Genomic DNA, 26785 nt, shown 5'->3' with positions numbered 1-26785 from the left:
ATTTAGTCAGCATATCCGTTTCGATTTGTCTGTGTTCCACAGTGTTTTGATCTTCAACTAGGGTAGTTCAAACAGCTAGAGAGAGCTGGGATGGCTCCACGAGGTCTGTATATCTGGGGCCTTGTTTTTTCTCCACATGTCCTCTCCTGGGGCTGGAACATCTAAGATGACTTCTGCACTCTTATATCTGGTGCCAGGGTAGGGTGGCTGGAATTTCTGGGGCTGGCCAGCATTTCTTTCTTTCCATAAATGGCAGTGTCACAGGAGTTGGACCTCTTCCATGACAGCTGCTGTCTTGCCCCAGAGCAAGCATTCAGAGAGAGAGGAAGTATGGGAACACCTGGTCCCTGACGATATGGGCATGGACACTGGCACAACATCACATTTTCATATTCTTTTTATCAGCTGTGTGACACAGCTTGCCCAGATGCATGCACAGGGGACATAGATCCCACTTGTCAAAGGGAGTAAGGTCAAAAATGTTAATCTTCTATCCTTAATCTGGCACCAAATATGTTGAAAAGGTCTTTAGGGTCCCAGGAAAGGAATGGGAAATTAGAGTAAAAGTAGTCTTTGAAAAGATGATCAAGTTATCTCTAAAGCTTGATTAAACACATTAAGGTACACATTCAAGAAGGATTATGAATCTTAAGTACAGTAACATTAAAAGAAAATCACAGTGTATTAGCATAGTATAACTGAAAACCAAAATCAAAGAGAAATGCTTTCACTCATATGTGGAATTTAAGAAACAAAACAAACGAACAAAGGGGGAAAAAGAAAAAGAGGGAGCAAACCAAGAAACAGACTCTTAACTATAGAGAACAAGCTGATGGTTACCAGAGGGCAGGTGGGGGGATTGGGGCAATGGGTGAAATAGAAGATGGGGATTAAGGAGTGCGCTTGTTGTCATGAGCACCGGTGATGTATCGAAGTGTTGATTCACCATATTGTACACCTGAAACTAATATTACACTGTATGTTAACTAACAAATTTAAATAAAAACTTAAAAATATATATATGGAGCATTTTAAACCTGAGAATAAGCTCTTTTCCAAAATGGAAAAGTAAAATAAATAAATTAATTAAAAAAAAAAAAGTAGTGAGAAGGAAAAAAAAGTAGTGAGAGAGAAAGAAAATTATTACCTTCAAAGGAACAGCTATGAGATTGCCAGAAACAGATTCTGTTTCGTTTTCAGCAGAAACTAAGAAGCTAGAAGACAAAGGAAAGATAGCTTCAGAGTGATGGAAAAAAATAAATGTCAAACTAAAATTTCACCCACAAACAAACTCTTATAGAGAATAAGAGGAAAAGGACATACTTCATAACTTATTATGTAAAGCCAGCATAATCTTGATACTAAAACCCGACAAGGATATGACAAGAATAGGAAATTATAGCCACTACCACTCACAAATATAGATGAAACATTCTGAGTAACATACTATCAAATTAAATCTGCAGTTTATTGGAAAAAATATATTTGACCCAATTTGTATTTTCCCGGAAATATAAGGTTGGCTTAACATTCAAAAACCAGTCATTGTAATTCACCGTATTAATAGAATAAAGGACAAAAGTCATGGAAAGACCAGTATATAGAGATATCATTTATCACCTTTTCTATTCAATATTGTTTTGGAGTTTGTAGTTTTCAGTACAATAATTCAAGGAAAAGAAACAGAAGATATAAGGATTAGGAAAGAAGAAGTATATAAGTGTTATCATTTATGGATGACATGATTATGTACTTAGAAAACTATTGGGAGTAATAAGTGACTGTAGCAACTTTGCTTGGTACAAAGTCAGTACATAGTTGTATTTTTATAAAGCAGCATTGACAAAAATTGAAATAACAATTTAAATTTATATCAACAAAAGATCAAATATGTAGGGATCAGTCTAACAAAAGATGTGTATGACTCTGCATAGAAAACTGCATAGAGGGGAGCCTGGGTGGCTCAGATGGCTAAGCGTCTGCCTTCAACTCAGGTTATGATCCCGGGGTCCTGGGATCGAGTGCCGCATCGGGCTCCCTGCTCCTTGGGGAGCCTGCTTCTCCCTCTGCCTCTCTCTCTCTCTCTCTCTTTCTCTCTCTCTCTCTCTGTCTGTCTCTCATGAATAAATAAAATCTTAAAAAAAAAAACTGCATAGAAAAAAGATACTACAGAGGAAAAGAAGACCTAAATAAATGGTAATATATACTGTTGTTCATGGGTTGGAAGATTCAGTATTTTGAAGATGTTAGATTTCTTGAAGTGACCTATAGGTTTAGTGAAATCACAGTAAAAATCCCAGCAGGTTTTTTTTCTCTTTGGTTGAATTGACACACTGATTATAAAATCTATATAAAAATTGAAAAAGCCTAGGGGTGCCTCGCTGACTGAGTCAGTGGAGCATGTGATCCTTGATCTCAGGGTTGTAAGTTTGAGCCCTGGTTTGGGTGTAGAGATCACTTAAAAAAAAAAAAAAATCTTAAAAAAAAAAAAGGAAAGAAAGGAAGGAAGAGCCCAAATTAGTCAGGACAATCAGAAAAATAAGAACCATGTTACAGAAGTTACTCCTCCTAGGGGTGCCTGGGTGGCTTAGTCAGTTAAGTGTCTGACTCTTGATCTCAGCTCGGGTCTTAATCTCAGGGTCATGAGTTCAAGCTGCACGCTGAGCGTGGAGCCTACTTAAAAAAAAAAAAAGTTACTCTTCCCAGATACAAAGACTTATATAGTTATAATTTTAAACTAGGGTGATATTGGTTCAAAGCCTGACAAATAGGATAATAAAACACTTGTAAAGTTCAGAAACAGATTCACACACATTGTGGGGTTTTGATTTGTGACAAATATGGTAATGCAGCCTGGAAAAGATTACTTTTAAATAAATGGTGTTGAATCAGTTGGCTACCCATTTGGGAAAAAAATTAATCTTGACCCCTTATTCACACCATACATGAAAAAATCAAATTTGGGTGTAGTTTTCCAGATTATACTGATAAGTCAGATAAGATGAGGAATAAGAACTGATTTAGTAATGTGGAGGTGCTGGTACGGGAAACCTGATGATTAAATGAATTTAAGAGAACAAGTAGATAGATGTAGCCAGTACAGACAATTCCGTTGGAGACTTCCGCTGCAAAGAAAAGGAAAGAGAGAGGGGCAGCTGACAGGGGAAGTAGGATCACTAAAGACGGAAATTAATAGCCGAGACTAGAAAACAAAAAGACCTGGCCACATGGAAATTTTTAAGTTCTGAAATAAATACTTCTTGAGTCAAAGAGGAGGTGGTAACTGACTTCGCAGACTTTTAAAAAGCGGTAACTAAAGACTACACATAAAAACCTGTGAAAATTCAGATGAAATTCAGTTAAAGCAGTGCTTACAGGAAAATTCATAGCATTAAAAATATTTACATTAATAAATGAGAAAGTGAAATAAATGAGTTAGTCAAGTTCAAGAAGTTAGAAAAAGAATAAGAAAGTACACCTAAGAAAAAATGAAGATAGCAATTAGTAAAGATAAAAACCAGAAATCAATGAGTTAAAAAACTAAAATAAAAATAAACTAAGGCCTGGTTCTTTACAACGAAATAAACTACTGGCTGACTTAATCAATGGATTAAATTAAGCTAATACGAATACTTAAAAACTAAGTGGAGGCAGGGTGGCATTCTCACAGATACAAGGGAAATTAAAGAATAAAACTAGACTGCTTATTATTACTAATTTTTTGTTTAGGAAAATACTTTTTTTAAGTAAAAATGTTATTTATGTTAACATGGGTTTATTACATTTTTTGAAAAACTTTATTTTTTTAGCACATTTTTAGGTTGAGAGCAAAATTGAGAGGAAGTACAGAGATTTCCCACATAATCCCCACACCACAAATGCATAGCCTCTCTACTATCAACATCACCAAATAGTGTGATATGTTTGTTATAACTGATGAAGCTACATTGACACATCATAATCACCCAAAGTCCGTGGTTTACATTAGGGTTCATTCCAGGTGTTGTACGTTCTATGGATTTGAACAAATATATAATGACATGTATCCATTGTTATAGTATACAGAGTATTTTCAGTGCCGTAAAAATCCTTTGTGCTCCACCTATTCATTCCCCCTTTTCCCAGCCATTGGCAACTACTGATCTTTTTACTTCATCCATAGCTTTGCCTTTTCCAGAATGTCATATAGTTGGAATCACACTGATAAAAAGCCTTTTCAGATTGGCTTCTTTCACATGGATAATATGCATTTTAGGTTACTCCTTATCTTTTCATGACTTGATAGCTTATTTCTTTTTAGCACTGAATAATATTCCATTGTCTGGATGTACCAAGCTTATTTATCCTTTCACCTACTGAAGGACATCTTTGTTGCTTCCAGGTTTTGTCACTTATGAATAAAGCTGCTCCAAACATCCATGTGCAGGTTTTTGTGTGGATGTGACTTCTTTGGGTAAATACCAAGGAATGTGATTGCTGGGTTATATGACATAAAGTATGTTTAGTTTTGTAAGAAACTGTCAAACTGTCTTCCAAAGTGGCTGGACCATTTTGTATTCCTACCAGTAGTGAATGGGAATTTCTGTTGCTCCATATTCACATCAGCATTTGGTGTTCTGAGTGTTCTGGATTTTAGCCATTCTAATATATGTAGGTAGTGGTATCTCATTTTAATTTGAAATTCCCTGTGGATCATCTTTTCATATGCTTGTCTGCCATCTGAGTATCTTTGATGAGGTGTCCAGGTTTTGGCCCATTTTTTAATCAAATGGTTTTCTTGTAGAATTTTGAGTTCTTTGCACACTTTGGATAGTAGTCCTTTATCAGATGTGACTTTTGCAAATATCTGCCATTTTGTGGCTTGTCTTCTCATTCTCTTGACACTGTCTTTTGCAGAGCAGAAGTTTTTAATTTTTTTTAAACAATTTTAATTTTTTTTTTAAGATTTTATTTAAATTTATTAGAGAGAGAATGAGAGATAGAGAACACGAGAGGGAAGAGGGTCAGAGGGAGAAGCAGACTCCCTGCTGAGCAGGGAGCCTGATGTGGGACTCGATACCGGGACTCGAGGATCATGACCTGAGCCGAAGGCAGTTGCTTAACCAACTGAGCCACCCAGGCGCCCAGAAGTTTTTAATTTTAATGAAGTCCATCTAAAACCAATTTCTTTCATGGATCATGCATGTCTTTGGTGTTGTTTCTAAAAAGGCATTTCCATACCCAAGGCTGTCTAGATTTTCTCCTGTGTTATCTTCTAGGAGTTCTTTAGTTTTGTATTTTATATTAAGGTCTCTGATCCATTTTGAATTAGTTTTTGTGAAGGATGTAAGGTGTGTGTTTAGATTCATTGTTTTTGCATGTGGATGTCCAGTTGTTCCAGCACTTTTTGTTGAAGAGACTATGTTTGCTCCAGTGTATTGCTTTTTCTCCTTTGTCAAAGATCAGTGACTATATTTATGTGGGTTTATTTCTGGGCTTTCTACCTTGTTCTACTGATCTATTTGTTCTTTTGCCAATACCACACTGTCGATTTTTGTAGCTTTATAGTAAGTCTGGAAGTCAGGTCATGTCAGTCTTCCAACTTAGTTTTTCTCCTTCAATAATGAGTTGGCTAGTCTGGGTCTTTTGCCACTCAGTGTAAACTTTAGAATTAATTTGTTGATATCCACAAGATAACTTACTGAGATTTTGATTGGGATTGCATTGAAACTATGGATCAAGTTGGGAAGAACTGACATCTTGTCAGTATTGAATCTTCCTATCCATGAACTTGGAATATCTCTCCATTTATTTAGTTCTTTTTTGATTTCTTTCATCCCAGTTTTGTAATTTTCCTCATATAGATCTTATGCATATTTTGTTAGATTTATATCTAAGTGTTTCATTTTGGGGGGTGCTAATGTAAATGGTATTGTTTTTTTAATTTCAAATACCATTTGTTTATTGCTGGTATATAAGAAAGCAGTGAACTTTTCTTTATTAACCTGTGTCCTGCAGTGTTGCGGTAATAATTGTTTATTAGTTTCAGGAGTGTTTTTTTGTTTGTTTGTTTATTTATTCTTTCTGATTTTCTGTATAGACAGTCATGTCATCTGTGAGCAAAGGAAGTTTTGTTTCTTCCTCCCCAGTCTGCATATGTTTTCTTTTCTTTTCTTATTGCATTAGCTAGGACTTCTAATATGATGTTAAAAAGAATGGTAAGAGGGGATATCCTTGCCTTCTACCTAATCTTAGTAGAAAACTTCCAAGTGTCTCACCATTAAGTATTTTCATTGTGGGGTTTTTGTAGACATTCTTTATCAAGTTGAGAACATTCCCTATGTTCCTAGTTTACTAAGAGTTTTTATCATGAACGAGTGTTGGATTTTGCCAAGTGCTTTTTCTGCATTTATTGGTATGATCATGGTTTTTTTTGTTTTGTTTTGTTTTTAAGTCTGTTGACTTGTTGGATTACATTAACTGGTTTTTTAATGTTGAACCAGCCCTGCATACTTGGGATAAATTCCACGTGGTTATAGTGTATAATTCTTTCAATACTTTTTTGGATTTAATTTGCTGATATTTTCTTGAGGATTTTCGCACCTCTACACATAAGAGATACTGGTCTGTAGTTTTCTTTTTCTTAGAACACCTGTGCCTGGTTTTAGTATTAGAATAATGCTGGCCTCACAGAGTGAATTAGAAGTATTCTTTTCCTCTGTTTCAGTCTTTTGAAAGAGATTGTGGAGACTTGGTATAATTTCTTCCTTAAAGGTTCACCAGAATTCACCAGTGAACCCATCTGGGCCTGGTATTTGCTGTTTTAGAAGGTTATTAATTATTAATTCCATTTCTTAAATATAGGCCTATTCAGAACATCTGTTTATTCTTGTGTGAGTTTTGGCAGACATTTACTCTGAGAATCTAGTCAGACCACTGGAAGTAAATCTCACAAAATGTTCGGCTTCCCCATGACTGGGTTTCAGAGTTGTCCACACTGAGCTTTCAGAAATTCATCAGTTATAGTTCAGATCTCCCTCCCCTGGTACTTGTTCCCAAGGAGGTTTCTGTCTGTGAGTCTGTGCTCTAGTAAATTGTTATTCTCTCTAATCATCTGTTGGTCCCTGCAATCTTTTTTTTTTTTTTTTTTTTTTAAAGATTTTATTTATTTATTTGAGAGAGAGAGAGAGAATGAGAGACAGAGAGCATGAGAGGGAGGAGGGTCGGAGGGAGAAGCAGAGTCCCTGCCGAGCAGGGAGCCCGATGCGGGACTCGATCCCGGGACTCCAGGATCATGACCTGAGCCGAAGGCAGTCGCTTAACCAACTGAGCCACCCAGGCGCCCCGGTCCCTGCAATCTTGAGGGCAGTGGTTTGCCCTGTGTCCTCACCTCTCTTATGGATCCTAGAAGAGTTGTTGATTTTTCAGTCTCTTCAGCTTTTTACTATTATTAGGACGGAGCAAGAGCTTCCAAGCTTCTTTTATGTGGCTACAGAAACTGAAAGTCCTATTATGTTATTTTAAAATGAAATAACAAATGGGCGCCTGGGTGGCTCAGATGGTTAAGCGTCTGCCTTCGGCTCAGGTCATGATCCCAGGGTCCTGGGATCGAGTCCCACATCGGGCTCCCTGCTCCTTGGGAGCCTGCTTCTCTCTCTCTCTCTGTCTCTCATGAATAAATAAATAAAATCTTTAAAAAAATAAAAAAATAAAAAAATAATAAAATGAAATAACAAGTATTTACAAATTTTGTTTTAATTTCTATCATGGTAAATATCAATAGCTGTAACTCACATGAGCTAAAGCCCTTTGGTGCAGTCAATATTTAAAAGAGTGTAAGGGAGTTGTGAAAAGCAGCATGTCTGAGAAAGTTGCACAAGAGTTACCTCTCTCAAATCATGAGGGCTAGAGATTTTATAGGCAAATTCTTTTGGGATCTTTAAAAGACTGATGATTGTTTTTAAGAAGCAAGTATACTCTTACTATAAATGTCTGTAAAAAAATGTTCAAAAAATATTAGCAAAAAGGATTCCAACAGCATAAAAGAACAATAGCCCAGCCTTTGTGGGTTTGTTTTAGGGAGGAACACAAGCATGACTTAAGATCTAGGTTTTGGGGGGGGGGGTTTGTAGCAATACATTCATTGCTTCTGGGAGGAAATGGGTGTCTTGAGAAAATGAAAGAAAAAGAAATTTTTTGTTGTAGACACTTTTGAATATTGATTCATGTGAATGTATTATCATGAAAAGATTAAATAAAATTACTTTTAAATATTGTAATATACCAAATTGGCTATGAATTAGGGATATCAGTAAAAAGGTTAAATCTAAATATTGACATTATATAAAGAAAGGTACAGTTGTATTGGGAGTTTCTAGTATAACCCCTTGTGTTTTACTGAATTTAATGAAATAGAGGATTTGAAAAATATAATGGTTATAAAGTGTCGATTTAAATTAGGGACATAATTGGACATTTTGTTGGGAGGGGAAGTTGGAAATGATCAAATTGTTGGAAGTAATCTCTAGTGGAATTAAAATAGGATGGATACCTTCTAAATCATAACAAAACCAGGAGCAAATAATGTAACATCTGAAGGACAAAATGAGAGCAGACAAAAGATATTGATGATAGTAATAAAGGTAAAGGGATGAGATATTCCTTCTAAGAGATGAAGATGCTCAGATTAGGTAAAAAATGAAACCTAATGACATAGAATGGTTGAAAACAATATGAAGCAGTACCAGGCTTGAAGGTGTTAAATTGGATTTGGGGACTTACACTTAGATCCTGATCTAGTGATTTAGATCCAGTGTAGGAACTGTGTGGTATGGTATCTTACAACTCTTGACCTCATTATGCTGGTTGTTTACAAAAAGTGACAAATGTCTAAGACTCTAGGTTGTAGTTGGAAAATTGACTCACTGTAGAATTGGGTCCTGTAGTTACTGCAAAACAATATCTCTAAGCCAAAATGATAATAAAATTTGGAGGGTTTTTTTTAATAGAAAAAAATGAATCATTTTTTCCTACTGGTAGTGTGGGTACTGTTTATCACAGAGCTCAGAATTCTTAAAAAATCTTAATCTAGGGGCGCCTGGGTGGCTCAGATGGTTGGGCGTCTGCCTTCGGCTCAGGTCATGGTCCCAGGGTCCTGGGATCGAGTACCGTGTCGGGCTCCCTGCTCGGTGGGGGGAGCCTGCTTCTCCCTCTCCTTCTCCTCCCCCTGCTTGTGCTCTCTCGCTCTCTCTGTCAAATAAATAAATAAAATCTTTAAAAAAAAAAATCTAGTATGTTTTGTGAAATGTGATCTAATCAGAGTGAGCACATGCTCCTGCTATGACCAAAACCTCCCATGAGCCATCTCCCAGGAGCCTCCTGGGAGCCTTTTCTTCAGACTTGGCGAAGGCACCTACCTACCCTTAAACAGCTTTCCAGGATAAGTTTAAAGATAATATTTTATTTTTCACAGTGGTACAAAACCTTGCAAGCTGAATTTAAAATAGTTTCTAGATGTTCGAATTGCAAACTTCTAGATACGTGTATTAAATTGAAGTTAGAATTCTCTCTATATACAGCTCCTTAATACCTCTTCTGTTCATCTCTGTGATTGTAACTTAAAGTCACTCTTAATTTCCCTGTTGTAAAATTCCTGTCTCTTTCTGCTCTTTCATGCTTAAATCCAGTCTGTATTAAATTCCATGTATTCTGTAACCGAAAATACTTCTTTCCTCTCTGTCTTCTTTTATCTCTTATCCTGCTTGATTCAGACCTTTATCACCACTGTCTGGGATTATTCTGGTATTATCTTAACCATTGTCCTTACTTTTAGGATTTCTCTCCTGCAATCTGTCCTGTACTCTGTACCCAAAGTTGGATCTTTCTAAAGAGAGGGAAAGCTTAAAATATAGGGGAAAATGCATCACAACAGGTAAAGAGATGAAGGATGCTGTTAGCACATTAATTAAAACTATTTTTTGCCAGTAATTTTGTGTTCTATGTGTTGTATCTGTGAGGTGCTGATATTTAAGTGCTGGAATAGTTGTAACTAATTTCTGGATTATGATTTTCTCCATGTTGACATATTATCTTTACTAATTTACCCGGAAATTAGACATCTACACTGCAGTATTGAGCTTTTTTCTGTTAAGATATTTTATAATACAGGGCGCCTGGGTGGCTCAGTTGGTTGAGCGACTGCCTTCGGCTCAGGTCATGATCCTGGAGTCCCTGGATCGAGTCCAGCATCGGGCTCCCTGCTCAGCGGGGAGTCTGCTTCTCCCTCTGACCCTCCTCCCCTCGTGCTCTCTCTCTCATTCTCTCTCTCTCTCTCTCAAATAAATAAATAAAATCTTAAAAAAAAAAAGATATTTTATAATACAGTTTATAATAAACAGTGTTTGGGTTTACAGTATCGAGGTGAATTCTCCAGAGAGCTGTCCAGTTAGGGAACAATTCCAGGCTCCAAAGGTAGTAAGTAGGACCTCAGCAGTAATTTTATTCTGTAGATATTACAAGTTTTTCTGCCTTGAGTTTTTGTCGTTTGATTGTCTTTTGTCATAAATCCTTATTCTCTTAAGGCCCATAAATTTATCTTCACAGTATGATTTGTCATAGGCCTTCTATAGCAAGTTCTGACTTTTGAGTCTTTCCAAAAGGGTATAAAGAAACAACAGAAGAAAATTAATTCAACACAGAAAGACCTTAAATGCAGAAACATTGTTCAGCCTTACTACTAAACTGACAAATTCCTGTCAAATTTAGGAGGTTAAACTGTCCGCCCCAGTGCTGGTGATGGACTAACATTGTGACGGTCTCAAGGGGGCAGTTCCTCAGTATGCATCAAGAGTTTTAAGCATCTTTTTCCTTTTATTTCATCACTAGAAATGTATGCAAAGGGAATAATCATATGTAAATGTTATGTATGTCCAAAGATGTTCACTTTGGCTTTGTTTATAATAGGAAATGTATTAAATTGTGGTACTATTGACTGAAGTATTTAGGAATAAAAGACCAGAATGTTTATAACCTGCTCTCAGATGTTCAGAAGGAGAATTGTACACACACACACACGCACACACATGCTGTGCACATGTTAAAGCAATGGAATAAAATGTTAACAGTGACAAATCTGAGTAAAGGGTGTTCCTTGTACTGTTTTTAGTTTGCAACTTTTTTTTTTATATCTGTATTTTGAAGTGATTTCCAAATGGAAAGTTTGGTAATCATGTGCTTATTAAAAAGGATGGGTTTTATTCAGATTACATATTTGTTAATTAACTAGTATTAGACCAAATCTGTGGTTGTTTATACAGAACTGACAGAGTTCGAACTTTGGGATGATTCGAAACTTACTTGTATTCATTGTTACAAAGGATGGAGGGATTTCGATGATCACAAATCCTCTTTGCCACAAAGTGTTTCCCAAAGATCTGGTATAAATCTGTAGTCAGGGTTATTGGTCTGGCATCTTTGTTGCAAAGATTCTGCTTTAACCAGTAAATTCTATATTTTTAAGTTAAATTTTTCCTGAAATGGATGTATTATACAGAAGCTTTTATTCTTTTTTTTTTTTTTTTTAAGATTTTATTTATTTATTTGACAGAGAGATAGAGCCAGAGAACACAAACAGAGAGAATGACAGAGGGAGAGGGATAAGCAGGCTCTGCACTGAGCAAGGAGCCCGATGCGGGCCTCAATCCCAGGACCCTGGGATCATGACCTGAGCTGAAGGCAGATGCTTAACCATCTGAGCCACCCAGGCGCCCCAGAAGCTTTTATTCTTAACTAGATTTTTCTCCTTCTCTTTTGTTTCTGATGCTTTAGTGGGCTGGTCATGCTAACTTCTTTGTGAATTTATCAGGTATTATCGTGGTTCTGTGGGACAAGAAATCAAAAATTTTTCCCAGGTATCATCTCTCACTAAAGGGATTTTCTGAAGCATTCTTTTACCTTTGTTTTTGTTCTTATTAACTGCTACATTTTAGAACAAAAGGTAATGTATCATACATATGAAAATATTGGCGTTAACAGTTTCTTGAGACCTACTGAGAAACTTAAGCTTTCATCCCATTTTAAAAAGATCCCTGGGGTGCCTGGGTGGCTCAGTCGGTTAAGCGTCTGCCTTCAGCTCAGGTCATGATCCCAGGGTCCTGGGATCGAGCCCTGAGTCTGCTCCTTGTTCAGTAGGGAGCCTGCTTCTCCCTCTCCCTCTGCCGCTCCCCCTGCTTGTGTGCTCTCTCTCTCTCTGTCAAATAACTAAATAAATAATCTTTAAAAAAATAGGTAAAAAGATCCCTAACCCTCAGACCTGCTCTATCTGGGAATTACTTTCATGAAGGTACAGATTTCTGGTCCTCTAGCTTTTAAAAACTGCTTCTGGATGTCCTTCATTCAACTAAGTTTAACCTATCTAGTCTCCTGATTTTATGTTGTGAAAACTCTACGTTTTAGGCACCTAGTGACAATGAGTGATATGTAACCCTAACACATTGGAGGAAAAGATAATGGGGCGTGAGAAGAAGGAGGGGGAGAGAGAAATTGTTTGATTAGAGAGAGTGAGGGGCTGGTGGAGCCATGAGCCCCACAGGAGAGTAGTTTACACAGCAAGGGGCCCCGGAAGCTGTGTCTCCCTACTCTGGGCTCCTGTGCTCTTGAGCATCATCCCTTAATTTGACAGCCCATCCTCAAGAGGCTTGCGCAGATTTCTGCTTTCACTCAACTCTAGAGACCACCAGGAGACTCCTCATTTCACTTTCCTCCTTTTGAGTACGGTGGCTTACTTTTGGTAGGCTGGATTAAAAGCCCCAAATATTACTACAAATACTTGTCTATACCTGGTCTGTTGAAATACAGTATTTTGAGTCTTCAATTTATTGGACCCGATGAAATGAATTTTCTGTTGACATTTTGTCAGAATTTATCTCTTGTTTGCTTTTAAAATTGTATGTACCTAAATTTAATGAATCATTCTTTTAGTTACACTTGATTTTTAGCTTGTATAATAAGAAATACTAATATCTTTAAAACGTAAAAGAACTGCTATAACTGCGTGTGCATTTAGAAAATCTGATGAGGTTTGGTTTTTTGGTTGAAAGATTCTGGCATCATTATTAAATAGTAACAGAAGCTGCCAGCTTGACAGTTACTTCTTTTCATGGAATTCACTAGAGCTTACTGACGTCATCCAGACTGGAAGGCATGGTCTCTCTGCCAATATCAGACAAGATGTAATACAAGGAATATGTTCTTTTTACAGTTGTTTTTTTTTTTTCATGTCCACGTAAATGCAGTTCTTTCCATTTTCTTTTACTTCTGGCACGTGGTAATGTTCCAGTCCGTGTAAATGTGTTTTACCCATTATCTAGAGCTTTGTATTCATTTTAGCACTTTACTCCACCCCATACTAGGGCAGCAAGGGAACTTGTCAGGATATTTATATTGTAGCCTAAAAGCTTTGAACTTTTCTAGGCTTTTAGTCTTACTCTTATCTTTTTGTTCCTGGCCTCTGGCAGCCTCTGGTCCATGGCATCAAGTTGCCTAAAACCGTATCTTCCACCAGTTAGATTTTATAGGGTCCCCCTTGTAGTTCTCTAAGTATAATCTGAAACTATTAACCAAATTCAGGCTGGTTGCTGCCCTTCTGCTGAGCTGTCTCATGTTGTCTGTATTGTAACGACTCACTATGAAAACATACAAACTCCTTAAACTTTCCCTTAGATCCTCATGTGTGTTTGATTTGGGGTTGTTTCCTGTCTTCCTAACAGGGCTGTGTTAGACTTCAGTACTTGTTTTGTACTGTTATATAATCAGAAAGAACATCTGATTCTGTGTGTATTTTGAGTTTAAGAGCTCATGTCTTACTGATTTTATGGTCTTAGATTATCTCAGTCTTTAATATATAGTAACACACAAGGGTAGATCGTATTATATTCGGTAGCTTTTCCTGCTTCTTCCCTTTAAGCCCATAAAAGTTGTTGCTTGGTGTTTCCCTCAACCATGACTTTTTCTTTGTTACAGTCTTTTTCCTGTTATCTTTCCTACTGTACCACCTGGCCAGTACTTTACTATTTACAAGCGTATTTTCTTCAGCCATTATTTGTTTGATCTGCTAATGTAGCTATTCATCACGTGTAATTTAGTCTCATTACAAATGTAAGCATTCCAGCCTCTACTTACAGCTGTGGTATTGTAGACTAAGGTCATATTTTGTCTGGGATTTCTATTAAATTTTAGTTTGTTCCCAATCATTCATTTGTCTTGAAATCATATCTACAATATGTAATGTAAACAACATATCTATAATAGTTCACGAAGATATCACAGGAAACTATAATCTTGTCTTTTTTTTCCCCTGCCTTTTTATCGTGAATGTTCCTACTTCCTGTAACAATCCCCTTATGAAGCTTGTAGAGAGGAGCACTGCTCTGTTGAATTGAATTAGGAAACAGAGCACTCTGCCCCACATGTGTGCATTTTTAAAAATTTACCTAGTTTCCAGGTGATTGTGAAATGTCTACCTTTGAAAACCACTGATTTTTGTTGCTTCGTTGCCCCAAATTGATAGAATATTCTGTCCCCTAGATATCTTTTTGAACTTCATAGCACAAATTAAGGAACTAATATGGACTGGACCTTAATCTTAATGAAGTTTAATGGTAGTTTAATTCTAACTGTGCTTGGGAGAACTGGGGGAATAGGAGATTTAACTTTAGGCTTTATTTTGTATGTCACACAGTACGTCTTTGTGTACTTTCTTTTCTTTCTCAGTTCACTAAGAAGGTAATTAAAAATGTAATCAATAAGGAGCTATGTTCAAGTCCTGAGTTTGAACATTAGAGAGATCCAACATATCACATATCCTAATATGGAAATGCCTAATCCAGAACAATAGTAAGAATAATCTTTAAAAGAGTTTTATATCAATTATTGTATCAAATCCTGTCAAAGTGAACATTGAATTCCATAAACTAGTTTATAAGAATTGCTTAAGGGAAAGAATATTTATTATACAGCTTATTCTCATGTTAACATTGATCTGATTTTAAGTTATGAGTAACATGTTTATTTCTTTGGTTTGTATTGAAGCTTGGACTACTTATATACTCATTTTAAAGTAATGAAATTGGGGGCACGTGGGTGGCTTAGTCGGTGAGCATCCGACTCTTGATCTTGGCTCAGGTCTTGATCTCATGGTCGTGAGTTCAAGCCCCACGTTGGGCTCTGCACTGGGCATGGAGCCTGCTTAAATACATACATACATACATACACACACATACATACGTAAAAAATAAAGTAATGAAATTGTATGCATATTGAAATCTTTTAAATGTGTGCATTTATTTCTATATATAAAAGTATGCAGTTGTCTTCAGGATGAAGTTATGCTATCATGAACAATAAATTTGGTTTTGTTAAAATAAGTAGTGTGAAGTCATGTGTTTAAAAATATTTGAACTTGAAACTAATGTTACAGGTCAGTTATACCTCAACTAAAAAAATATTTGAAATCTATGATAATTATAGCCATTCATGTTGAAGTGTTTATTCTTTCCCAGAAAGATATATTGCATGTATTATCTCAGTTAATTTTCACAACAGTCCTTTGTGGCCTATTTTACGGTGAGAAGACTGTAAAGACCTTAAATCATAACTTTCCTAATGTCACGAAACTAGTAAAAGTGGCAGAGCTGGGATTCAGACTCAGGTGTGTGACTCCCAAGCCCATGTATTTATCCACTCCGCTGTGCTGCTTCTCCATATCAGCACATACTCCTTACTCTACTAAAGACTTCACTGTGGCTTTATTCACCCAGCTCTTTTTTTCCCCATGTGTCCACACAGGCTGAATATAAATATTCTTCCAAGAAAAGTCTTCCCAGAGACATTGATAAATGTAATTATTCAGTATTAACACGAGGCTTTCAGATACGGCTATATTTGTGTGTGTGTGTGTTTAGGAAAATTAAAGGGAGGTTAGAATATAGAATGTCTTCAGTTTTTTTTTATTGAATTACCATTCCATGACATTGCCCTAGACTTGAGTTGGAACTGAATTTAAAAAAAAACATTCTTTAGGGGCCCCTGGGTGGCTCAGTTGTTAAGCATCTGCCTTCGGCTCAGGCAGGTCATGATCCTGGGGTCCTGGGATCGAGCCCCACGTCACGGGAGGCCTGCTTCTCCCTCTCCCACTCACCCTCCTTGTGTTCCCTTTCTTGCTGTGTCTCTCTCTATCAAATAAATAAATAAAATCTTTAAAAAATAAATAAAAAACATTCTTTAAACAATCTTCAAGGATAATTCATGATTCCATGCATCTAAGTTGATATTTACGTTTTTAAGGTGGCAGATACAGTGACTACAGGGCTCCCTCTTGTGGACCTATTAAAGCAAGTAGTGATCAGGTCTCAAGATCCCAAGACTTTTTTCTTAAAAACCTCTTTTGTCTCAGAACTAAGTATCAGTGATGTCCTTTGCCGTGTGACTGGGATGAGAGAGAAGAGAGTCTGGGACTGTCGGGAGTAAGACTGCTCAACGTGTGTGATTCTCCAGCCCTTTGGTTTCCTTAACCTCTTGCTTGTATTTCCTGTCTACTTCCTAATATTAGGGGAAAACATTGCTTCTAAATGTGCCTGCTATCCCACATTTCACTTTTTTGGCCCAGAGAATCTAAGAATGGATGGCTGGAAGTAACTCCCATGAACATTCAGTAACAACACTCATTTAGTTTTTTGGAGGCTGATTAGTTTGTTCATGGTCACATAGTGAGGTAATGTGATATTTTAGAAGAGAACCAGCAGAGCTAACAGCTCTTTATTAGTAACTTGATTAATTCAGTGAGCCCTGTTGGCTTTCTAAGCTGGATTGGAATGTAGGTAACCATGTAAACTAGAACAAGCCTGGGACTTAAAATAAATAGTCCTAGCCTGGTGGAAGCTGGGCTTTAATAAAGACAGTTTTAATCTATTGTGTATTATGCTGGGAAATAAATAATGGCATGCCTCAAGTTACAGAACGAGCTTATGACGGTATTGGTAGTAGGGCCAGATTTTATGTAACATGGTCAGAGGGTGAGCTTTTTAGTAATTGTCTGAATGAAGGGTACTAATCAAATTCTCACAGTCACTCATTCCTGTTTCTAGTTCCCATGTAACCTTTTTCATATATCCCTAAATGATAACTACTTATTCAACTTGATATCCTTTTTTTCTCTGTAGTGCTCTTTTCTTGTTTCAGCATAAGAATTTTACTTCTAATCATTATAGGGAATCCATTTGTGTATGTGTGTGTGCAAGGGGGAAGAATGGGAGGGGAGCAAACCTGACGAAACTGAAAATTTCCATCTTAAAATGACATCAGCATGTTTCATCCTTGATTTATAGTCACTGATCCCTTTTCTTAGATCATATTTTGGAAGCTATCCTAGGACAGTTCTGGAAGCCTCTCTAATTTTCTTTTAGAAAACTTACTCTCCAGTTTGGCAGTGTGTTTTAGAAGCCATTGAAATGTGCTCCTATGTGCTTGTTTACTTCTGAGGGTTTTTTCCAACTAGGATGTGTGTGAAGATTTAGTTATAAGAATGTTTATTACAGAATTGTAAGAAAAGTAAAAGTTAGAAACAGCCTAAATCAAAAAGATTAAGTAATTATGATAATTTCATATTTTAGAATAATACATAGCTAGTAAAAATGTTGGTACTTGTGTTATTGACTTGGAAAGATGTTCATGAATTTGTAAGTAAAAAAAATTACCATGAATTGTCTTGGAGAAAAGAAAAACTATATATACACTTGCATATAGAAAATGATTCATAGAAAAATATCTGGAGTGCCAGACTGTTAAACATTGGTTGTTTCTATACAGATAAGTCCTCCCATGCAAATTCTCCCCATTTTCAAGCTTTGGTTGAGCAGAACAGATGTCTTAGGGTAGCTACTCCCAGAAAGGACCAAGAAAAACACATCTTTTAGAAGAAAGGGTCAGATGTCACTCAAAATGACAGGGTAGGAAGATCGAGGGGTTTATCTCTCTACCAAAACAACCACTAAACTAGAGAAAAAGACCAGAGTCTACTATTTCAGGTTTCTGGATCCTGATTGGACACTTATAACAACCTTGGGAGTACTTGATGAAGGCAGAAGCTGCTATTTGGCCATTCATACATAAACCAGTGATCATTCCCCATTCTTCAGCCCCCTTAGCTGTGGGGACAGTGGCCTATGTTCCTGGAGGGGCTTGCTGAAGCCAGGGTAGGCACTGGGGACTTCGTTCTCCAAAACTTTGGAGTTTCATGTTTAAGTCAGTCTGTCAGATCCCTGAGTGGTAGGCGCAGACATTTGCCTTCGTTTCAGCCTTACAACTGCAGAGATTTCAACCAGCAGTGTCTACTGGAAGATTTAAAGAATCTGTTCCTCCCCTCCACTCCCCCTTTTGGAGCCACACATTTAAGGAAATCTGTGTCGGGTCACTGTGTTGGCTGACTGCAGATAATGGATCAGGAACTTCAGTGACCACACACAACAAGGAACACACAAAGGCAGATAGATATGCAAAGGTGAAAATAGTGTGGAAGTCAAAACAGATGGCTTCAGCCTACAACAAGCAAAAGTAAGCAGTACTGGGGGAGTGAGACATTAGATTTCCAGTTACCCCAGTTTAATAGTCAGAATGTCCACTTCTCAAAAAAGAAAAAAAACAAAACTATAAAACATACAAAGAAACCAGAAAGTATGGCCCATACATACAGCAACAAGAGAATTTCACAGAAGCCATCCCTGAGGAAGCCCAGACATTAGAATTACTAGTCAGAAATGTTAAATCAGGTGTCTTAAATGCTTAAAGCAAGCCATGGACAAAGAACTAAAGGCAATCAGGAAAACATTGTATGAACAAAACCAGAATCTCAATAGATAGAAATTATAAAAAGGAACCAAACAAATTCTGGGGCTGAAAAGTATAATAACTGAAATGAAAAAATTCACTAGAGGGATTCAACAATAGATTTGAATAGGCAGAAGGATCAGTGAACTTGAAGATAAGACCATTGAAATGATTCAAACTGAGAAGCAGGGGAAAAAAAAAAGAATGAAGAAAAATGAACAGAGCCCAATAAAATGGTGGGAGATCATTGTATGTACCAAGATATGAATCATAGGAGTCCCAGTAACAGGAAGAAGAAAGGAGCAGAAAAAGTATTTGAGAAATAAAGGTAGAAAACTTTGTAAATCTGATGAAGACATGAAATACACATCTAAGCTCAGTGCAGGATAAACTCAGAGATCCACATTGAGACGTAATATAGTCAAATTGTTGAAACCCAAAGACAGAATTTTGAAAGCAGCAAAAGAGAAGCAATTTGTCATAACAGGGGATCCTCAATAAAATTAACAACTGATTTCTCATTATAGAAACCTTGGAAGACAGAAGGGGGTAAGATGACATACTTAGAATCCTGAAGGAGAGGGGACTATCCACCAGGAATTCTATAGCTGGCAAAACTGTCCTTCATGAATGAAGAAGAGATAAATACATTTCCAGACAAAAGTTGAGAGAGGGGGCACCTGGGTGGCTCAGTCGTTAAGCGTCTGCCTTCGGCTCAGGTCATGATCCCAGGATCCTGGGATCAAGCCCCGCATCGGGCTCCCTGCTCAGCAGGGATCCTGCTTCTCTGTCTCGCTCTGCCTCTCCCATACGCTTGTTCTCTCTCTCAATAAAATCTTTAAAAAAAAAAAAAAAAAATTGAGAGAGTTCATTTACAATAGACCTGTGCTATGAGAAATGCTAGAGGCAGTCCTTCAGGATGAAATGAAAGGACATTAGAGAATAACCTGAAACCATAAGAAATAAAGAACACTGGCAAGGGTAACTATATAGGTAAATATTAAAGCAGTATTGTTGTACTTCTGGTTTGTTACTCTTTTATAAATCTGTGTGTGTGTATACACAATGAGTAAAGATGCACTCTGACAATAACAAGATAAAAGGGAAGAGTTGGAGAGTATAGGAGTGGAGTGTTTGTACAATAAGTTGGTACTGTGCAAACTAGGTTGTTATAAGTTGAAGACGTTAATTGTAATGCCCAAAAGAACTAAAAAATATACAGAGAAGGAAAGAAGAGGGAGTCAAAATTACACTACAAAAAAATTAGCTAAATGAAAAAAAAAGAGGCAATAATTGATGAATTAAGGAACAAAAAACATACAATATATACCCAAAATAATAGCAAAATGGCAGAAGTAAATCCTTCTTTATCAGTAGTCACCTTAAATGTAAATAGATTAAATTCTTCTACTTAAAAGCAGAGATTGGCAGACCTGAACTAAAAAAACCCACAGAGTCCATCTATATGCTGTGTAGAAGGGACGAACTTTAGGTATAAAGAAACAAAGAGGTTGAAAGTAAAAATATGGGAGTGATACTCCATGTAAATAGTAACCAAAAGAGAGCTGGGTGGCTGTATTATTGTCACACAAAGTAGACTTGGAAAAAAAAAAAAAAGATTACAAGAGATAAAGGACGTTGTACAATGATAAATATGTAAAAAGATATAAATTATAAATTCATAAATTATAAATTATAAACATATATACATTTAAACAGAACCCCAAAATATATGAAACACAAATTGACAGAATTGAAGGGAGAAACAGACAATTTTACGGTAATGGAGACTTTAATTCACATTTTCAGTAATGAGTAGAACAATGAGACAGAAGATCAGTAAGGAATTAGAGGACCTGAACAGCACTGTAATCCAGTCAGACCTATCAGACGTACACAGAACACTCCACACAACAGCAGAATACATGTTCTTCTCAAATGCACACGGAACATTCTCCAGAATAGACCAGATGTTAGGCCAGAAAAGAAGTCTTAAAACTTTTTTTTAGGGGCTTGCCCAGAAGTATAAGGTTAAATATTTTACTTGCCTCATCTGGTCTGTGATCTGGGTTGAGTAGGGGTAGGTGCACTCCCCCTGGGCCCAGCTACAGAAATAGCAGAGATCCATTTGTAAGAAGCAGACTGTCTCTTTGGCAGAAAAGGAGAGAGCCTTTTGGGTAAGGAAGCTAAGAGGGCTCCTCTACCCTCTCTTAAGACTTTACTTCTATCCATATTAGGAGTGTGGTGTAGGGGTGCCTGGCTGGCTCAGTTGGAAGAGCAGGGGACTCTTGATCTCGGGATTATGAGTTTGAGCCCCATGTTGGGTGTAGAGATTACTTAAAATCTTAAAAAAAAAAAAAAATGGTGTAGAGGGTTAGTCCACAAAAATTTAGCCCATTCAGTGATGATTCTTGTAAAAAAGAAACAGGCCCATCGGGTCCTTGAATTATGCAGAGCGGTAGAAGAGAGCAGCAGAACTTAGCAATGATTAAAGAGCAGCTCACAGAAAAATGCTACCTTTAAGCTGATGAAAATTGTGACCGAATTTTCTGCTACTCACTTAAAAACGTAAATGAAGCAGTAGCTTCACTGTGAAGCACAAATTGAAGAACTCAGGGACTAGGTAATAAATAAGGCAAGACAACGAAAGTAGTTGAAACCTGTATATTCAGAATCAAGAAATAGAAGCAGATGTTCAGGGGCGCCTGGGTGGCTCAGTAGGTTAAGCCTCTGCCTTCAGCTCGAGTCATGATCCCAGGGTCCTGGCATCAAGTCCCAGCGTTGGGCTCCCTGCTCAGCGGGGAGCCTGCTTCTCCCTCACTTCCCCGCTCATGCTCTCTCTTGCTATCTCTGTCTCTCAAATAAATAAATAAAAACTTAAAAAAAAAAAAAAAAGCAAATGTTTAAGTAGATCACAGAAATGAAGGCAGTTGGTAGGAGCACAAGGTGTAGAACATGCACTAACCAAGGTTAACAGACACAGTGGGGAGAAATGAGAACAGCAGTCTGCAGCCAGCCCACCCTGCAGACAGGATCAGTCTCGTCTGATCGCAGAAGCTAGGCAGGGTTGGGTGTGGTTAGTACTTGGATGGAAAAATGAGAAAGCAAACAAAACAAAACAAAAAGAATTGGAGAGAAAATGAAATATAGATGACAGGTAAAGCCATTTCGACCTAACAGCTTAGTCTCTGAATAATAAAGCTAAAAGAGTGGAACACAAATATTTAGAGATACAATTCAAGAAAACTCTTCAGAAGTAACAGAAGAGTTAAATTTAAATATTGAAGGAGCACCCCTTATATCTGGGGAAAAGGACCCAGAATGATTAACAGGGGGGTATATCCTCACAAAGTCATTGGACTTTAAGATCAAGAGAGATTGTGTGGATGGCCATGCCAAAAAACCACGTCACTTATAAGGGGGGGAAATAAAGGGTTTGCCTCAGACTTTGCAAATCTCAATGCCAGAAAGTAATGAATCAGTGTGTTCATTTTCCTACCTTCACTCAAAGAAGGAATATGAGAGCCAAGATTTTATGTTTAATCAAGCTGTCTGTCAAATACAAAGACTACTGAAAGAAGTTGTGAGCTACGTAGTTTTCATGAGCCCTGAAGAAACTGCTAAAGGATGAACCTAAACAAACAAAAGATAAAAGTGAGGATTGGAATGAAAGAAAAAGTTTGTACTCTGCTAACAAACATTGGGAAACAAAAAGGGAGAGAAAGTAGGATACAGAGTGGTTTCCTCATGTGTGATAAAATATTAAAGGACGATATCCTAAACTGACAAATCAAGAAGTGGAAATATAAGCATATTTCACAAAATGAAGGTATTTTTGCAAATTTTAAAATTGTAGCAATGCTCTTCAGTAAAGGACTGGTTCAATAGATTATGGTTCATCCATATTATGTAATACTTTACAACCTCATGAAAGAATGAGGAAGGTCTCCGTGTACTGGTAGGGAAGGAGCTCCAAGAAAAATTAAAAAGCAAGGGTGCAGAACATACAATGGAATATGCTACCATTTATGTAAAAGAAGTAGAAAAATAGTATATAATGATTTCATATATTTGACCAAACTCAGGAAGGATACACAGGAAACTTTAAGAAAAAGATTATCATTTTGGGGGAGGGCTTAGAGTAGTTGGATGGATGACTAGGTAGGGTTAGGTTTTTCACTGTGTTCTTTTCTACCTTTAGCCTTCCCTCCCTCCGTCCCTCCTCCTCCCCTCCTCCTCGCTTTCTTTCCCTGGTTCTCTTCTTCCCATCTTGCTTCCTTTTCATTTTTCAGACATGTGAACACATGACATATTCAGTAACTAGCCTAATAGAAAAATCAAATGTTCTCTTCCCCCCTCCCCCAAATTCTGGCTGTACATGGAGTCTTAGGCAAAGCTTTGGGGTAGTTTTAGCTGCGGTCTCTGTAGGGTCTTATGGGATTTTCAGTCTTCCACAATGTAATCTTCTTAAGTAATCTTCCCCAGGCCTTCTAGGTGAAGAAAACACTTTTCTCTGGATGATTTGCTGTTTCATCTGGATAGGTTCTCCCCTTTCTTAGGTTGTCTGTGAAATAATCAGTACTTGTTAAGGCTGGTTCTGTCGTTAAATGAAGCTCTGTTTCTGATGCTTTGTGTAGGTTATTTATGGGATTAGTCTTACTGGATGGTGCTAGGCTCCTGTGAGAGAGCATTTCCCCTTGAGTCAGTGTCTAATATTCGTTCTCAACTTTATATGGTCAAACCAGAACTCTGGATAATGTGTACCAATTTCAGGACTCTGCGAAACAGGAAGACATGAATTATGTTTAGTTTTTGCTTTGTTTTGTTTTGTTTTGTTTCAGTTAAGGAAAATGAGATACCAGGAGGTTGTGTCTCGTCAGAAATTACCCAGAAAATGGGAGTAAAGCAGGCGGGTACAGCTGTGATCTTGTGATAGGGCTCTGGCCTCCAGACTGCCAGATGTCTTAACCATTGACAGTGTGAATCCTGCTATGTTTAGGAGGACTTAGCACAGTGCACTGAGTTATTGGGGTTTTCCCCTCAAATGAGGCTCATTTATTTTCTGGTCCTTGTGCAGCTGTCCTCCCAAAGAGATTCTCACCTTTATCCCTGGGGTGCATGAGTTTGGCTGTAGAATTTGCAAGCAGCGATGCCGCTGCTGTCAGTGCACACATGCGAGCACACGTGCGCCCTGTGATGTGCTGCACTCGCCGACGACACAACTGTTGCCTTTTGTGTGGGATTTCAGATACATTGAAGGGAATGCTCAGGAAGTCATGCTCATGACCTGGAACTCTTTAGGTTACTTTTCCATAATGGATAGAATACATGTATTCTGCAGCATTTTCTAGAATTTTCTAAATGCTTTGGCTCTCACAGATTGTGTTGCATTTCCACTTCAGTTTCTAAGGCTATATTTGTAAAATGGGGGTGATAATCTTGTCATCTTCATATTATTCTGATTACTGAATGGGATAGCCTACGTGAATGCACTTTTGTAAAACTGTAGGGTGCCTCATGAAAACAGAGATGGTAGTGCTAGTATCATATTCATTAGATCTCATCTGCTCCCCATATATTCGTACCATTCAGCTCTGTCCCTTCCAGATTCACTCTTTTCTAAGAATAGCACTAGAAGGATCATATTAGGCATAAATTCTTGTACATTAGCTTCCCCCCCCCGTGTTTTTTTTTCCTGCATGCTTTCATCTAAGTAAAGACAATTTTGAATAATTTTATACACAAATTTTTTACAATTAATAAATAATACTGTAAAGATTTTAACAAAAACGTAGGAGTCATAGTGTGGACATAGGCTTTATAAGCAAACAGTTCTGTGTTTTAAAATCCCCTTGCATCCTATATTGGCTGTGTGACCTTGGGCGCGTTACTTAATCTCTTGTAGATTCAGTGTTTTCATGTATAAAGTGAAGGATAATATTTATCTTTTGAGATTGTTAAGGACTAAATGAGGAACTTTTTGCAAAGCACTTGGGAACATTGTTTTCACAGAACTTAGTCTACCCTCATTTCCTCAAACTTGCTAATTCTAGTTCAGACATTATCACTTGATATTAATAGTTTTACCATTTTGGTTCCAGTCCTTTTCATGTAAGTTACATTGATAAAGATCAGAAATTTGACTCCACAGTTGTTCTAGATACTTCCTATTTTAGATTCACTGGAATGAAAAATGAGTACATTAGGAAAATTGTACATAACCGTGTACATTATTTTATTTCTGGCTTATGTGAGTATATGGGAATCTGAAAACTCATCAGGTATTTAAAAAATAGGATGCATTTATTCAGTATATTTTTCACCTATCTACCTGATGCTGTTATTAGGCTTTGGAATAAAGAGATGGGAAAAAAGGTAGTTCTTGCCTACATTGGAGGTCATCATTTATTAAAGGAGACAGGTAAATAAGCAGTTACAATCCAGTATCAGAAGTAGTCTGCTGGAGGTGTGCACAGGGAGCTTTGAGAACCCAGGAGGGGAGGTACCTCCCCTTTCTCCAACATGGGGAGTGTGTGTGCAGGTGTCCAGGTTTGCCTCCCAGGAAAGGTGACACCTGAGTCAACTCTGGAGAGAGCTAGAACCTGGAGCATGAAGCCTTTTCTTCCAGACTAAGGAGATGGAGTTCATTTTAAGATGATGAGGAACCAGCGGATACTTTTATTTAGAGCAACACGAATAGACTGGGAACTCAGGATAATTACCTAGAAGCATACTTCCAAGCAGTGGCTTCAACATCAATTTTATCATCATCTACATTGCAACCGTTTACTTAACTCATGTATACATTATCTCATTTAATCCAGCAGATATTCTTGCCATTATTTTATAGATAGGAAGACAAAGTACTAGAGGCCAATAGAGGAGTTACTGACTGGACACACGAGGGAGAATATGTTTGATTACCTGCCATTCTACGTGGTGATTTTAAGCTACTCGAAGTTAAGATGAGAGGTGTAAAGTTGTTGATCCTTAGTCTCCATTTTCATGTGTTTTATATTATGAGCATTTCACTGAATTTAGTTTGATTCTAGAGTTTAAAGATTACGTGTGTTCCCTGGGAGATGGCTTTTAACCCAAGTCCATTACTTCATCTGGTACTTAGGGAAATTTTGGTTTGTTCTAAAACTAGAGGAAAAAAAAAATGGTTGTGTTAGACTTGCTCCTTTCTAGAGCTTTTCTATCTTACAGGATTTTTCTCCCTATCCTGTAGAACTCTTATAGAATAGAAATTAGTTAATTCTCCAGCCCATCTCCTTTTCCTCTAAGTAAAATTATCTTAATATTTGAAATGATATCTCATTAGTATTAAACTTGGGACCTGGCTCCTCACTATGAAGAATAGTTTGAAACTAGGTTTTGTCTTTCTGTTCCATAATGTTTATACAGCATATTCAAGCATTAGAATGAGAGGTGATAATGCTTCAGAGTAAAAAAAAAAAAAAAAAGAAAAAACCTGATTATTAATCCAGCCACACTTTTCATTAGCTTTCTAACTGCTGTCAAAATTGACCATTTAGCCCTTCGTTCCTAGTTCTTTAGTTGAAAATACAAATAAAGTATTTCTTCTCTCCTAGAAATGTGGTATGATTTATTTTTTATTTGTGTATAACTAGAAAGGGTAATACAAAGATAGTGTATGCACAGTTTTGACTTGGTATACTCACCTTTTACTTCTTTTATTTCAGCTCAATCTGAAATTGAAGTTTCTGTGTCTGCAAGGAATATCAGAAGGTTACTAAGTTTCCAGCGGTATCTTAGATCTTCACGCTTTTTTCGTGGTACTACTGTTTCAAATTCTCTAAACATTTTAGATGATGATTATAATGGACAAGCCAAGGTGTGTATTGCTTTTTCAAGAAAACATTAATCTTTGATAAGTTTAATGAAGCCTTTTTCCCCCATGTGG

At 37.2% G+C, this 26785-nt stretch overlaps 1 protein-coding gene across 5 annotated transcripts in view; it reads left to right on the top strand.

The window, feature by feature from the left end:
* Nucleotides 1-26785, top strand: part of PDE7A (phosphodiesterase 7A) — a 121900-nt gene that overhangs the window by 62911 nt on the left and 32204 nt on the right. For all 5 annotated transcript variants that reach the window (XR_004301430.1, XM_032421523.1, XM_032421522.1 and 2 more), the window contains exon 4: nt 26565-26716. Coding sequence is in view for 4 of the 5 variants with exons in the window: in XM_032421523.1 (XP_032277414.1) it covers nt 26565-26716 (152 nt within the window). In the remaining variant the exon portion in view is untranslated. The remainder of the gene's footprint in view (nt 1-26564; nt 26717-26785) is intronic.

Source organism: Phoca vitulina, unplaced genomic scaffold (genome assembly GCF_004348235.1).
Source record: "Phoca vitulina isolate PV1807 unplaced genomic scaffold, GSC_HSeal_1.0 scaffold25, whole genome shotgun sequence".
Lineage (NCBI taxonomy): Eukaryota > Metazoa > Chordata > Mammalia > Carnivora > Phocidae > Phoca > Phoca vitulina.
Note: the sequence above shows the minus strand (reverse complement) of the source record. Positions and strands in the feature narration are given on the sequence as shown.